The sequence below is a fragment of the Lathamus discolor genome, chromosome 4 (assembly GCF_037157495.1).
Source record: "Lathamus discolor isolate bLatDis1 chromosome 4, bLatDis1.hap1, whole genome shotgun sequence".
NCBI classification, from domain to species: Eukaryota; Metazoa; Chordata; class Aves; order Psittaciformes; family Psittacidae; genus Lathamus; species Lathamus discolor.
Genome location: NC_088887.1, coordinates 8,685,391 through 8,701,599, shown reverse-complemented (window position 1 = coordinate 8,701,599; position 16,209 = coordinate 8,685,391). Strand labels below are relative to the sequence as shown.

The window sequence follows — 16,209 nt, the reverse complement described above, 5'->3', positions numbered from 1 at the left end:
TGTCTACCCTCTTGTGAGGGCACAACTGAAGGGGCAGATATTTTTCACAGACACTAGAAAGCTTAGTAACCTTTTGCAAGTACATTAGGACATTTCCAAGCCTGACTTAGGCAGAATGTCACTTATTAACACTGTTTGGGATTATTAAATGAAAAAGCTGTACCACATTCATAATTTAGAATAAAACCAGAGCTGAGAGAGAAGGAATAACTGAAGAGACTAATTGCTGCAGTTTATTTTGGAGGTGACAGCAAGGCAAACAAGAGTATCTGTTTCAATGAACTTTATTTAACTCCGTATTATACAAGTGGGATCTGAATCCCCAAACTTCCCATCATCAACATAATGGAGAAGCACCACTGCACAATAAGGAAGGCAGAATTTTGGAGCTGGAAGACAGGCTAGATCAAGCCGTTTCTCCCTTTGTGGTCAGAAATTCTTCCTTCTTCACACAATGTGATTCCCAGACCCGCAGATTTTACCCCAGGAATAAGAGAGACAAAGCTAGTTCTAAACACTCTCTCTTCCTCCTCCTCTCCCCAACGTAAGAGGCTGCTCAATGCCAGCAGTGGAATGGTTAAAGACAGGGAGTATGTTAGGTTTGCAGTCTCTCAACCAGCCCACTAGATTAAGAAGTGGCCTGGTTACTCCCTCTCTCCTGAAAAAAATCCAGGAAAATCAAAGACCTAAAATGCTGAAGACTTACCTCCTTTCCTTCCCCCATCCCATAGCCTTGTTCTCTAAGCAGAGAGTAGGCAATGAACTCTGAGGAGGCTGAAGGAAAGCCAAGGAAAATCAGGGGCTACCTGAATCCCTGGGAATCTGGTGGCTACCCTGGTGCCCTCATTCATTCCCTTTGAGGCTCAGAGACCTGTTTGGAATAGTACACAGAGAGGGCCTCTCTTAGGGATTCGGAAGCACCCAGGGATACAGAACACAGAAGCCATCGTGAGGGTACACACCATTCCAGGGAGGGCCCAAACCACAAACAGGGCAAGACTCTCCCCAGCCAAGGCCTCAAGGGCTGGGGGAGCTGGGACGAGGCCCTGACAGGGGGAAGAAAGCTCCTGCAGCAGGACTGAGGGCTCATGGGATTTTACTTCTTCTTCCTCTCCTGGGAACAGCGAGGGCAGAACCTGATAGAAAGGGAAGTAAAAGCCTTTAGGCTTTTAGGGCATGACATGAACCTCGAACAAACAGTCCCAAAGGACCTTTTCCAAGGTCCCTGACAAAGCCTCTCTCTTCTGCCACTCAGGACCTCCCTTCCCAAAGACCAATGTGCTCTCCATGTTGCTTGTTCACTCACCATTTTCCTCTTGGTTTTGTTGTCAGACCCACACAAGCAAAATGAAACCATTCAATGGAACACTGTTGGGATAGAGAGCAGTCAGTTAAAAAGCCATTTTCTTTTGAAATCATTGCTTCTGGGCCACAAGAATTTCCCAACGTTAGATCACAGACTCCTAAATCCCTAGCAGTGATCAGGGAATGAAGACTCAAACCCAACCTATACATTGTTAGCAAGAACTCCCCTTTTCCCTTTCTAAGTGTGGGGGCAAGAAAACAACCTATCATTTCAAGGAAAACTTGAAGAGGCACTTAACAAGTCCTGGTAAACCACTCCTCCACCCTTCCACACCATCTGAGGTAAGCCCTCGTCTTGTCACTGCTTGCTGTATCAGGCCCTGCCCAAGCAGGACAAGACTTTCTGTGCAAGACTCTCTCCACCTCCTTCTCCTCCATTTACACCAAGAGCAGGCTCTTACATCTGGGTTGTCGCAGCCAATCATCTCCCCATAGGAGACTTGATGGCAGAGGCAGTAAGTAGGCTCATTGGGGTCGACTGGCATATCCAATACATCCGAAGGGTGCACATTTCCAAAGGTGACTGAAGGCATCCCATACTCTGTGCTACTGTAGACAGGAATAAAGTAGGTCAGCAAAATAACTGGCTTTGTGTCCCTTCATTTCTCCCAAGACAATGCCCTTGTTTGCTAGAGACAGTTCACACACCCAAGTTCACTGAAGTGACCTGCCTTCCCCTTCATGCCACACTCCCCTGAAAGAATGAGAAGGTCTCCTTCATCCTGCTTCCCAAAAACGGACAGGGGACACACTGTCTAGTCTGGGTGTGGGCCAGATCCTTTGCAGGGAGGTTGGCTAGGTCTCCTTGGTCTGATTTGTAGTGCTGCTCCTCATTCCCACAAATCAATTAAAACACTTACGTGCGGACAAGCTTCAGTTTCTTTTGGGCAGCTTTTGGTGCTTCCTCATCAGAGTTTTTCCCTTTAGAGCGAGCACGGGCAGCTTTCTTCTCTTTTTGGGCTCGGCCCTCTGGTAAGAAGAAACAAAGGTGGTTCATCTGCCACCCTACCAAAATAGACACCTGATAGTAACAACCTCTCCATCACTAAAATACACTCCCACTTCAGAGCATATACTGGCTTTGAGCCATGCACCCCATCTTAATTTTATCTACCGGCCTTGAATATGCTCACACACAAGAAGAGCCCAGGTCACCATCTTTTTACCTGTCCTTCAGATTCCAGCGTAACAGTCTTTGATCTGTACCACTCCAGTGCCTGCCTTCATCCCCACCACTTCCATAGTCACTTGGCTGCCTCCTGTATCAATCTGCAGCCCAGTGGTGGTACTCACTCTTCTTGCCCTTGCTGGAAGAACTGTCATAGTCACTCGACTCTATCTGCTTCTCCTTCAGGTCTGCTTCGAAGCGAGCGAGGTCTGTGTCCAGCCGACGGATGTGCTTATCAACCTGCAAAGATGAGAGTGACCACGAGTTACCACAGAACACAGCCCAAGAAGGCAAAGAGGAGAGGGCATGGGGATTGCACTAAAGAGCTGAGAAGTAAGAGTGGGTAGGGCCTAAAAAGAGCCTTCCAAGACTGGGGTCTTTAGCACAGCCTTTCACATGGTAAACACTAGACACTTCCCTCCATACCATCTCATAGGTCTGCATAGCCAGCTGAACCTTGTCGTCCCCAAACTCCTTGCATTTCCCATAGGCCTCCTGGATTTGCTTGAGAAGCCCCAGTTTTTCCTCTGAAGACAAAGTCCGTGCATTGCTGATATACTCTGTGGCCAACTTATCGATCTCCGACTTGAGGTCTGAAACAAGTTCACCATTAAATACGTAAGTACACATGTCTGCCCCCACACTACAGCCCTCCATTAAGAGAGGCTGAAGGACCAGACCAGCTGTAGGCCTCCTCCCCTGCCCTGAGATCTCCACTGATCAAGGCAAAGAAAGGAAAAACTGGCCAAGCTGCACCCTTCCTGTCTCACCAACAAAACCATCTCTAAGCCTCACCTTCCGTCCTCTGATCCAGGTCTCGCATGAGCTGGAAGTTTCTCTGCAATTCGAATGGCAGGTTCTCAATACCTGCAGGGAAAGGAGGATACACAGAGAAGTCAGGTTCCTCTCCATGATGCGAAGGCAGGAACAAAGCTAACTGATATCATATCACAACACATACACTACTCCGGTGATTCCCAACACCCTTTCCTGGTGCACATTAGTGTGATTCCCTTTGTTGTCAACTCTAAAGGAGACAGATTATAAAAACATGATATATTTAATCCAGGAGCATAGTTCTATAATAAATTAGATAATGGAAAACTGTTTCAAGCATAAAGGCCTACATTAGGAAAGCAGAAAACCAGAATTTGTAGTCAGTCATTATAATATAGAATTATAGAATCCCAGACTGGTTTGGGTTGGGAGGGACCATAAAGCTCATCCAATTCCAACCCCCTGCCATAGGCAGGGACACCTTCCACTAGACCAGGTTGCTCCAAGCCCTGTCCAGCCTGGCGTTGAACACTGCCAGGGATGGGGCAGTCACAGCTTCTCCGGGCACCCTGTGCCAGCACCTCAGCACCCTCACAGGGAAGAACTTCTTCCTAAAAGCTCATCTCAATCTCCCTTCTGTCAGGTTAAAGCCGTTTGCCTTGTCCTGTCCCTACAGGTCTTTGTCCAAAGCCCCTCTCCAGGTTTCTTGTAGCCCCTTTAGGCACTGGGAGCTGCTCTAAGATCTCCCTGGAGCCTTCCCTTCTCCAGGCTGAAAAAGCCCAATGTATCCATCCAAGAGCTCCATTCAATAATGGAAAAAATAGCACAGCAGCTGGTAAATACTGTCATTTAGTTATTTCTATACAGAGATGCACAAATTGAAGTTGACTGAATGCTAATTCGCTGAAAAGTGAGTCCATTTTAGTGCATCCATTTTACATAGAGGGGACAGGAGACACTTTGTGAAGAGCCAAAGAACAAGTCTGAGACAGGACAAGGAGCTGTGAACAGCAGTCTTAACCCTCTTTCACATGTTCCCTATTTTGCCTTCTGCACTGTAATCTCAGTGTGGTCTGTTCAACACCTGGAAGGATGCTATACATTGTGAATAATGAATGTTTGTAGGGCTCTGAATGAGCAATGTGAAGTTGATAGTCAGTTAATTTTCAGTGTACTATGCTACTCATGCCCTAGGCATCACCAGATGCTCAACTGACAAAGCTGACAAAAACAATTCTCATTTTTCCATGCCTGTCTAATTAAAGCAAGATCTGGTGTCACAGCATTGACCTCAAGTCCAAGCTTGATTATTGTCACCTTTATACCTAATTAAAAAAGAATAATATACAGAAAGGTTGGGGAAAAAGCTCTTCAGAAACATAAGCGTGTCTGCCTCCTCAACCCACTCTCCAATACACAGGGAGTGTAAACAGCAGTGTGTCTACCCAGCATCAAAACCATCTAATACATCATTCCCGGCAGCAGTCTCTACTGTCCCTGCCACATGTTTCTACAGCAGAGGCACTTCCCTTAAAGGTCTGTATGCAAGTGGCAGGTTGTAACAAGTACTACACATGGCCATGAGGTAAACCCAACTGTGGGCCTCACTCTGCTCAGAAGCTGGTCCTTTAACTTCTTTTTTGCACAAACAGAACATACAAAATCACATGCAGAATCCTTCTAAGTAACGAAGCTATTACTTCAACGGAGTTCTGTTGCCATTTCTAATTTAAAGATCTTAGCAATGCTCAGATAGCAGGTGTCCTCAAGCACACAACCACACAGCACACACACATCGGCCCCTACATTCAAGGACAGTTAACAGAGCAAAATCAAAAAATGAGGAAGTGGCAAACTGAAGGCTGTGCATTCCCAAATATGATACTTCCATGTTTGTCCCATGATGGACTTCACACAGGGTACAACCAGATCACATCCCTACGGCTCAAAAACACATCTAGGAAGACAACAGGGACACAGTGCTGAAGATTATCATTGCTTACAAAGGGAACTTATGGCAAGGATGAAATCCAGTTTGGGATGTCAAGACCATGCCTTTTTCTTTCCTGCAATCCCCAGTCTTGTTAATTCCAAACCTCAGTGTATACAGCAAATGAAACACAGACCACACTGCAGCATGCTACTTTCCATTCCTCTCCAAAGCACCCCCTGCAGAAGACAAGACAGGTATTCTCTACAGAAAAACAGTTTCTGTTCTTGCACTGTACACAGTATGTCAAGTTTACACTGAGTTTATCAATCCTGGAAGATACCAACTTCTAAATTCTTGACTTTGCAGTTTTAGAGAAGGATTAATGTAATTTATCCTAAAAAGGAAAATCGGTAAAAGCACAAATTCTACGGGGTGTAGTCAGTTTTCCCTCAGCCAGGATAGAAACCTTTAAACAGTGAGCACCCAAGCTGGCACAAAAACCAGTAGGATGCTATTGTCCGAGCAGAGCCATCCTACATAAGGTTATGGCCACGTTTCGCAGCAATCTTTTCACAGCACAAACACAGGCAGGACTTTGCTTCTGTACCAGAAACCTGAAAGGGACCAGGGAGGTTGGATGATCTTAAGGTCCTTTCCAACCCTAACCATTCTATGATTCTATGCTCTAGCTTTTCCAGCTATTAATGTAAACAATCTGCCACCAGCACATGCCCTCATCTGGGAAGCCTCTGTTTTCCCTTTGCCTCTATGTGCCTGGTCTCATCTTTTCAGCCCGTCATCAATCCTTCAGAGCACGTGCCTCCTATCCCAGCACCTCCAGCCTGGTTACCTGCCTCCCACATGCAGAGCCCCCTGGTCCCAGCGGCTCTCGGCAGCGCCAGAGATGCTTCACCCAGCTCAGTCTCTGGCCTAGCAGACGCTGAGCACAGACACAGTCAAACATGTATGGGCACTGATCTTCCAGAGGCTCATTAGCTGGGCAAGGTTTCCACAGGGACTGATGAGACAAACGCCTGTCATTTGAATTCCTTCTCTGCTAAACTAGCAAAACGATTTCCTAAAACTGCAGCAAAATGTTCCACCTGCAACTCTATTATTGGACCAATGTTCTGTAATTGCTTCATCAGTAAACTGGGAGAAAATGAAACAAGTGACAGTACAGTGACTTTACAATCAGAACTGGTATAAAGACACTTTATCTATTCAACTGAAAGAGGGAGGAAGCTGAGTGCACAACTACAAATTATGATCTGGAGAGTGTGGCAAGAACAAAAAGCACAAGATAAAGCTGCAGCTAAGCAAGTTTAAACTGAGCAACAAACTATTTGTATAGTATATAGTTTTGTCTAACTATGGGAAAGTTTTCTGCTATCTGCAGCTTAACTCAAAAGCCCTTAGATACCCTTACACAGAAGTGATGCTCTGCATCACACGATCCTATTACAGTAGTCAGAACACTTGCTGGAATTGCTTGGCTTGTGCTGTGCTAGTGATTGGACATTACCACCCTCACAGTCCCATTAAAAAAAACCAAAACAAACCTAAGAGTTACCTTTCCATTTCCGCATTCCTACCAGGGCAACACTTTCCTCAGTCTTTTTCAAAACATTCCTGTTACTTATGGAATTTTGCTTCCTCCTCTTCTTTTACAGTGAATCTGCTCTTCTTATTGTAAGACGCACCTGAACTTTTAATGACTAAATACTATCTATCATAAAATACCCAAATAATTCTCACATTCTCAAATGGATCACAGTAAAGGAAAACCGCCCTGGAGGCCTCCTTCATCACTAGAGCAGGCAGCAGTCACTCTGTGCCAGACAGGCAACAACCCCACAGAAAATTAAAGAAAATTGAGGGCCTATTTTTACATGAAATGGCAGCAGAAGAGGAAGAGGAGGATGGTGAAGATGTACAGTGAAGAAAGTGGCTAGCAGCTTGGCCCAAAGCGTGGGCTGGCATCAATGCAACTGTGTCCATGTGTACAGGTCCACACAGCCACGTGCAGCCCCACTGTGCCCCACTCATTGCTCTAACAGCAGGATCAGCCTGAAAATCATCAGCGCGGGTCTCTCACTGAGGTTCTTCCCACTTCTTCCTTTTCTTACCCTGTTTTAAGTTGACACAAGCTAACGTCTCTCTACCTACCTTCATCTTTCCTTTCCTGAATTCTTAACCCTTCACTATTCCCTTTCTTTTTTAATCTATTTTATTCTTTCCTTTCCTTTCCTTATCACTCCTTCCATCATTCATTCCTTTGCAGGCATCCATACCCACGCTGCCTTGTCCCTTAAGAAGCACACACTCTTACTCTCCAAAAGTCAGAATCCATCACCACCCTCCTTCCCCTCCAATTACTATAATTTTATCTATTTCTTTATAGAAACACATGTGGGGTGTCAAGTGTAGGCAACTGATACTTAAACTTCAGCTCCTTAACTCTGACACACACAACACAGAAAGCAAACCCACCCAACCTGGTAGCTTCCACTGTGCTTCAGCCCTCCATAGCATGGCTGTTACCATTGCCGGACAGCAGGTTTGTACCACGACAATGTCCAAATTCCTAAAGAGAGACCCATTACACAAAGAACTATTCAAGCACACAGTGCCTTTCCCGAGACATCTGCTCACCAACCGTGTTCAGATGCATGTTGAGATTTATTAAAAATCATGAAAATACATTCTGAAACATAGCCGAGGTTGCTGGGTTCAACAGTACAGCTTTCAGCAAACACTTTAAACACCCAACGCCGAAGGCAATTAAAAAACCCCTGCATCTGTCAGGGACTGCCACAATGTTCCTCACCCCCTCAGATAGGGAATTGCCTGTGATCTAACACTGGAAGCACACATGATAGTATTCCATACTTCTAATTTTGTGGCATTTAAAGTATGCTGCAGGACAACTGGCTAAAGCAACCTTCAGGAGCTTCCTTGTTTCCCCATTAGGGGCAGGATGGCTTTTATATTCCTCTATCCATCCTTTTAGAGGCTATAACCCTTTTAAACTGCTGCTTCTACTCTGTCCTATGTCCTAAAATAATTATTTATCTTCCTATGCACTAATATATACCTTTCTCTCTATTCACATATGGCACAGCCCTACTGCAATATATGTGTGCTAACCTATAACATTATTCTCACAACACCTTTGTAAGGGATACTACTACTCACATTTTTACAAGCAGGGTACTGAGGTGCACGGTAGACTGATTTAGCCACAGGCACCTAGGAATTCTGTGGCCATGTCATATACCCCAAGTTGTGGGCCAGTGCACTGCACACTAGTCCATGAAGTGCCTCTCCTTCAGGATCTGTCCAAAGAAACACGTATCAGCCAGCAAGGGCAGTCAGCATCCCAGCCACAGAAACCTAATACTGCCCCAGAGAGTGGACCCTTTTCTTGAGGAGGGAGGGCTCCTTTTGTCGTCTTATTATTACATTAGTTTAATGCTACAGTATCCAAAGCCAAAACAGTAGGCAATGTTGTTAAGTCTCACAAAAGGGATCTTTCTTGCTGTGTTAAAGACCAACTTCTGATTTCAGAAGCTTGGAGGGCTTGGAAGACTGACATGTCAAATGAGACTTGCACCACCCCAGGCATTCCCAGCCTGTCACAGACCTCCAAAGGCAGGGACCACCACCAAAGAGATCACAGGGCTGTTTGCCAGAATGGTCACATCAGCTTTGCTGTTGGGCAAGTGAAAAAACGCAGAGAAAATGCAGTATGCTTTGTCTTGTAAAGCCATCTTGTATCAACTCTGATAAAAACACTGGTCAACAACAAAAGCAATTCTAAATGAGCTGGTCATTAACAATAACAAATGTATTCGCCTAGCGTGGGCTATGCCACGCTATGAATCACCAAATTCTCTCCCCTGCATGAGAGAGTTGTAATTTTCTACAGATCATGTATGCTGCATCACACATGCAACTAATCCAAAGTCTCAGGAAGGTGAAAGGCATCTTTCACTATGCTAAACCAACTTAAGACATTTGCATATCTGCAGTATGGCATGAGAAACCATAGAGGCTCGAACAGGAGGGTATGGCTGCATGCTACGCTGCGGAGGGGATGAGAATAATGACAGGAGGCAAAGCAAGGGATAAAAGAACTGCTGTGGAATTTGGAATGCAGCCAGGACTGGGAATGAATGAAGGGCTAGCCTACAGCAAGTCCTGACATCACACCCATGCCCTCCGATCTTGTATTAAGATGACAATACACATCATACCCTCATTTGATGAGGCTCTACAGAGGAAAATCCAGACAGATGCAACTATTCCAAAAGAATAATCCTATTTTACAGGGTTAACTAACGTTATCAAGGAATGAAAAGATATTCCCATGTCAGTTATAGGAGAAAGAAGATGACTTTCAAGAGGGTATATGCTGCTTCTGTTGCTGTGTGCTTATGCTGACAGAAGGTTCCTAGTATTGACAAGCCCTGGACTGGTGCAACACTATGTACCTGTTGACATATGCAAGTAGAAGGAGCGAAGGAAACCTGATACCTCCCTAGTCAGTACAAAAAAGGGAAAAAATCCAAAAGAAAATTACTACACAGAACCATGTTAACTTACCAGCTGAGGACTCCTCATCTAAGTCTGTTGTCTCCATCATCCTCTTCACTGAGGCAGATATGTCCTAGTGTCTGCTCCTGGAACAGGTCCTGACTGGTGGCCTCCAAGACAATGGAATTAATATCAAGCAGCCATCCGAGTAGACAGGCCAGTGACATCCTTCTACTTCTTAAACTCACCAAGGTTACTAGCCTTCTGCTCACTATTCTCCCAAACATTTAGGTCTAATTTAGACCAAATGTTGGCAGAATCTAGCTCCTCAGAGGTCTGGGGTAGAGGAAGATGGAAACACTTTTTATTGTTTTGTTATCACTCCTTACCAAATGCTGACATTTATTCAGTAACAGACCAGTTCAGACATAGGGAAATTTGAACTTCCTTCCAGTCTGGCACACACTTCCCAACTGGCACAATGCGTACTCCCCATTTAGCAAGGCAAATAAAGCAATAGCCTCATCAGTCCAGGCAGGTCATATGTTGTGGACAGTGGTAACTGGAACCAGCAGGGAAGGTGCTGTTTGAGAAAGTGCACCCCACAAACATGACCTTTCCATTCACCTCATCTATGTGAGCAACTAGACAGACATCCTCAGCAGTAGAACATAGGTAGGGGAGTGGAGATGTCACTTTGTAATAAATTCAGACACCAGACAGTTGAGGAGAGCTACACGCCTTCATTCTGAGGCCGTAAAAAATAAACGTGTGTTGTTGCTAAGTATACTTACTTTATCCTAATACCCACTAGGTGGATAAACCTAGAAAGCACCGAGGGTAGAAAATATATGTGGCTGCAGAGCAGTCCCCTGGACTGTAAAGACAATCCCTGCACTCATGGCACATTCACATATAAATAGAGACTTGCAGAAAACTATTTGGACTGTTTCTTAATATGTGTACATCAACGGTGCCTAAAGAAGCTCTGCAATCCTTTCAAAAATTCCAAACATGAAGAAAACTCATCATCTGGAAAATCTGTATTAGTCACTCTTCCTTTCTCCCCCTCAAAGCCCCCATTACAGTATTTCTAAACCCAGTATGAGAGCAAAACACAGTAACTCAAGTTTGAGCAAATACAAATTAATGAGTCTCCAGGCACATTCAAACTTCTCATCACAAACCACTGTTTCCTTCCTTCCTTCTTATTCTTCCTCCATTCCTTTCTACATCTCTAACTTCTTTGCGCCCACAGTTTTTCTCCCACTAAAGCTGTGCTGCTTTCTTGGCATGAGGAAAAGCACTTTAGTCTTGATTTCTCCCCTCAGAAGCAGGCATAAAATGGTTTAGAGACCAGGAGGAGAACATTACTTGAAGGGATGGAAATCTTTTCATGCTTAACTTCAGCCACTGAAGGAAACTGAGGAAAAAGCCTTGCTCAGAGAAAAACACTCGGGAAGAAGGGGGAAAGAAACACTCCTCTTCTTCCCCTTCCCAAATCCTTTGGCTCAGTATAGTCGTTGAAGGGGGAGCATCACTAGGATGAAAGAAGGAAGGTGACCAGAGTGGGCAAGATATGGAGTTCATCTATCAGGATGTTCAGCACAGAAAGAATGTGTATATTTTTCTGCTGCAAAAACATCTGCTAGGAGCATAATACATTTTGGACAGATATGCTTTGCAATTGAAAACTTAGCACAAAGGTAAGGGCATGTTTAACCCTAGGTTTGAAATTACAGCAAGGACATGAAAGCTACTGACATACCAGACCCAGGAAGCTGCCCGACACCTTTTACTAAGAGAACTGTTGATAACTTGGCTATTCCACAAAAATCTCCTGGAAAAGAACTTTAGATGTCCAAAGGAGAGAACTCAGAATTTATAAACTGAGGCTGCATACAGAGCTTTGTCAGGCTTCTTGTTGTGCATTGTGACATTTAGCTTTTAACTATGTAACCACATACATGAGATTTTCATACAAGCCGTTTCTCATTCCCTAGTGACTGAGCAGTGATTCAAAGTTTTATTTTATTCTCCTTGCTCAATACAGAGTCACACATACACAGCCCCAAAGCCAAGCTGAAAATTGACCTAGTAATCAGCTTTTCAAGGTACTCATTATTGTGACATTAGACTGCTTTTTCACAAGCTGCTGTGGAGCAGCCTGCTTCCCTTCCCAATAAAATGAAGGTCAAGAGATTTACTGAGGCAAAGAGATTAAAGCCAAGAAGACCAGCTAATTACAAACATACCTCTTGAAATGTCTAAAAATGCTCCACAGCCTGACTTTTCAGAATTATCTGCTCAGAGCAGACTTCAGTTGCAGCTATGAATATTCGGCACATCTGCTCCTCTGACTACAAATCTGCACTCCGAATCTGAGGGAAGCACAGCCTATGCAAGCAGAACCTGTAAAAAGCGTGACCCCCCAGATAAACAAACCCATCAAACTCACTTTGTCAGAGCGGTATTCAACTGCCTAAAACATAAGGCCACCTTTTTTTCTTCCTACAATCTTCACTTAATTCATTATAAACCTTCCTTTTTTCAAGGATATGAAGAGGTCCTACAAACAACTGCCCTCTTTCATCACACACTCCTCATTCATTCCCCGAGCGGATCCAGCCAGTAAACCATATGAAAGAGAATCTCTGTGGGAGGAAAATCAACAGAAAAGTGTGTCTGCATTAGTGCTATGATACGAAAAGAATTCCATTCCAAGAAGGACGTGTAAATATTAGACATTTTTAGAAGAGATGACCAAGGGTTCTAGTCTATTTGTTTATTTCAATTTTCAGGATTTTTTTTTAACATTAGTGAACTGCTTTAAAACTGAACTGAATGCTTTTAAAGACTGAAAGAATGTTTGAAAAACAAAGGGAAGGAATGAGTGAGGGGGAGGCTGAATGTTGTCAGGCAGGCGTGAAAAGAAATGGAAGAGCTGATCTGAGATCACCTCAAAGAATTATACAAGGGCAACAACATACACTAAGTGGTAAGCCTGCCTGACTGCACCTTTTGTAGTAAGAATATATATTTCATTAATGAAAATAACTTTTTTAAGTCATAAGACTACAGCTTGCATCAAATACTCGATGTAGTATCATAAAGTATCATGCATAACAAGCTAGAATAAGAAAACAAACATAAGATATATTAAAAAGACTTCAGACTGCTACATAAGGCTTTGGAATGCATTATAGAGAACTATCAGCAGTGGCTGCACCACTCATGCAAATCACACAGTAGCAGTTCTTGATCCAACAAAAGAAGAGTTAGTCACTTGAAGTGAGTTGCAGACTGCAAGAACAAGAATGGAAGGAAGACACCACTGGGCAGCAAGAGACAGCCTGACTGCAAGCAAATACTTTCCATCAAGTCTTACAGAGGGTAATACATTTAGGAGCAAGCAATACAGGTGATGGATAAAGGATGCTGGACCGTATTTCTAAGAAACAGAAGACTGTATCATATCAGTATCATGGTAGATAGTTACCTGAATCTGAGCTTCCAGCTGAAATACAATACGCAACAGAGATAAGGGCATACCCCACAGAAGAATGATAACCTGACTTTAGTTAGTACCATGAAGAAGCCTGGTTACTAAAGGACTGTATGCATTTTCAGAGTCAGAACTTCAAGTAGAATGTCAGAAGATTGGAGCAGGCTTGAAGAAGAACACCACAGGTTATTAGAAACCTGAAAGAGATGTTATTACAGGTAGTTCTTTTCTTTCTTTCCCCTCCACCAAGTTACCAGAAAGAAGATTCAGGTTTCATCAACTGTAATCTACATAGAGAAGAAACTTTTAATAAGGGAACACTTCAACATGGAGGTAAAAGGCTCTGCAGGTGCAATGACTAATTATTGGAACTGTGGAAATTAACTACAGTCAAAAATAACAAAGCCATGCCAGGAAAGCCTATAAGCAAACTAACTTACTGAATACTGAGAGAGATGATCTTTGATTGTAAGCATTGTAATTCATATGATGTGTTTTCCTGAAAGAAACCTTTTTTTTTTTTTTTCTCAAAGAAGTACTTTTAGGTTGTGCACATTACTTTAAAAAAAAAAAAAAACAAACCTTAAAAATGACAGTCCACCCCCCTTTATTAATATTCACCCTTCAACAGGGCAAGAATCTGTAGCTCAATTGCAGGACCACATGTTTCAGCTGAGAGAGAAAATCTGAGATTTTCTCTGCATACTTCTACTAGAGGGAAACAAAGCAGTTTCCACAGGGTCACTGCTTGTAGTGAGAGTGACAACAAAATCCAGAAATGTCTGACTTTGGTGGGAGCACTCTAGCCAGCAAGCTCCTCTACAACTTCCTTTCTCTCTGACTTGGTACCTACTGTACCCCTCCAAACTCAGTGCTGTGTATTTCTCATTTCTGCCTACCATCTGCAAACTCGTCTTTCAATCCTTTATCTTCACACTGCAGCTCTCACTCCAAATACACTTGTGCTCACTCAATAGTAAACTCCTGCATGCCCCCTGTACACTTACTCCTCATCCACCCATATCTTTTTCCTCTTGCCTAGTCCCTGTCCTCCCAACTCTTGGCTATCCTTACTGAGGAGCCTCAGTCAATTGCATTCTTCCACAACAGAATGAGCAGAGCAGATGAACGTATGCTCTTGAACAGCAATTCTTGCTCCTCTCTTAACATTTCGCCTTCTCATCCACCTCTTCTTCCTAGCTTTTGCAGCCTCCTTTCTAGCAGCTCTTAGATCCTTGCCTGATCATTTCCAGCTTCTTTCAGCTTTCAATGAAATTTATTATTGTTCTTGAACTTTCACTTGAACTTAATCCTCAGGAGGTTTCCTTTCCTAATGACAAAAGGAGCAATGCAGACACAAAGATTGAACACCCTTGCCTCCCTATCAACACCGTGTCATCTCTGTGCTGGAGGAAACCCAGCGCAGCAAAATAACTGAATGACCAAGCTCCAGTGTTTCTAAGCATGTACAAATAGATAGCAACAGCTTTAACTTGGCCAGGTATGGTGAATTAAAACACGTTACCAGAACTACCACACTTTAACCACTGCACCCCATCAACATGATGCCCCATCTCTAGTGCTGAGGGCAGATCAGAAGGAAAATGTGAAAACAACATTCCTCAAAGCACAGGTTACTACATCTTAAACCGTTAGTTCATTCCTTCAAAAGCAACTGCTGTGATTAGCCTACTCGGCTGTTGTAAGAACTCAGGGGTAAAACAGGCATCGAAAGTCTCATCCCCAGAGTCTGACAAAGTTTAAGCACCTTAAGGCAGGAAGACGTCAAAGAAGGGCTCCGATAACGCTACAAACTCCGTTAGTGTTTACAGAGCAGCAAAACAGGAGCGCACGTGTAAAATCACAGCGCAGGAAGCGAGCTAAACTACCTCCCGACAGACACGAAAGCTGTCTTTGCCTGGATTTCACCAGCCGGGCACTTTATCCCGGGAAAGTCACTGACAGCCGGGCTGCCGCTCCCGAGAGGGCTCCTTGCTCCGGGGACAACCAAACGCTCGCCGCCGGTGTCAGCGGGGCTGGGCTACCATCGGAGCCGCAGCCGAGCCCGTCCCACCGCCGCCGTTTCGAAGCGGCCCCGAGTTGCCTCTACGCGGCGGGCGCGGCCTCTCCGCAAGGCCCCAGGCCGGGCCGGCCGGGCCAGGCTACCTGCGGCCAGAGAGGCTCGGAGCAGGCCGCGGGCGCTCCGGGGCAGGCGCGGTCAGCCCCCCGGCCGAGCTCGGACCCCGCACGGCCCCGCCCCGAGCCGCGGTCCGTCCGTGCCAGGGCGGCCCCAGCCGCGGCCCCCGGCCCCGCCCCCGGCGGCTCTTACTATCCAGGTAGTGCTCCAGGTACATCCCCGCCGCCATCTTGGGCCCGCACACACGGGCGCTTCCGGCGGGAGCCGGACGCCGGCGCTCCCCCGCTCTCCGGAAACGGCGCTGCCCGGCGGCGGCCGCCGCTTCCGCCTGCCTGCCCGGGCGCTTCCGCGCGTCCCCGCCGCCATTTCGGGGCCTGCGGGGCGGCCGCTTCGCCCGGCCGGGGGTGTCCTGCCCGCCCGCCGCCGCCTCAGCAGCACCGGCGTGACCTGCGGGAGCAACCCGGGCCGCCCCGCTGCTGCTTGCACACGGGAGGCTTAGGAGGGGCGGCCCGGCCGCAGGGCATGCAGGGAGGCAGGGGAGCAGGCCCGGGGCTGCGGGCAGGTGAATACCTGCTGCCTTCATCTCCGCAGTGAAAGAAGGGCTTCGTCTTTTGGAGGCTACGGAGGTGTCTCCGGCGGATAATCTGGGGAGGAAGTGCTGTTAGTTTGTTACGGCGCTCTTCTCCGTTCACCATGTAACTCGCCAGCCACACGAGAACCTACTGCTGTGCTACAGCGACTGCCTTTGCTGTAAAATGATTATGGCACAAACTTAACAACTGACA

The 16,209-nt window shown here is 45.5% G+C and overlaps 1 protein-coding gene across 3 annotated transcripts; it reads right to left on the bottom strand.

Annotated features, from left to right (window-relative positions):
- Window positions 1-268: 268 nt before the first annotated feature.
- ING4 (inhibitor of growth family member 4) lies at window positions 269-15,884 on the bottom strand. Of its 3 annotated transcripts, XM_065676271.1 has the most exons (9): window positions 15,617-15,705; window positions 9,852-9,952; window positions 3,329-3,400; window positions 2,960-3,126; window positions 2,659-2,773; window positions 2,226-2,334; window positions 1,767-1,914; window positions 1,307-1,368; window positions 269-1,136 (listed from the first exon to the last, which is right to left on the bottom strand). In XM_065676271.1, the coding sequence occupies exons 2-9, from the start codon at window positions 9,889-9,891 to the stop codon at window positions 1,097-1,099; spliced, it is 753 nt and encodes a 250-aa protein (XP_065532343.1). In that variant the 5' UTR covers window positions 9,892-9,952; window positions 15,617-15,705; the 3' UTR covers window positions 269-1,096. The 3 variants fall into 3 exon arrangements, with proteins under 3 accessions (XP_065532343.1, XP_065532344.1, XP_065532342.1); XM_065676272.1 differs by lacking the exon at window positions 9,852-9,952 and having other exon boundaries at window positions 15,617-15,884; XM_065676270.1 differs by lacking the exons at window positions 9,852-9,952; window positions 15,617-15,705 and adding an exon at window positions 7,742-7,830.
- Window positions 15,885-16,209: the final 325 nt, after the last annotated feature.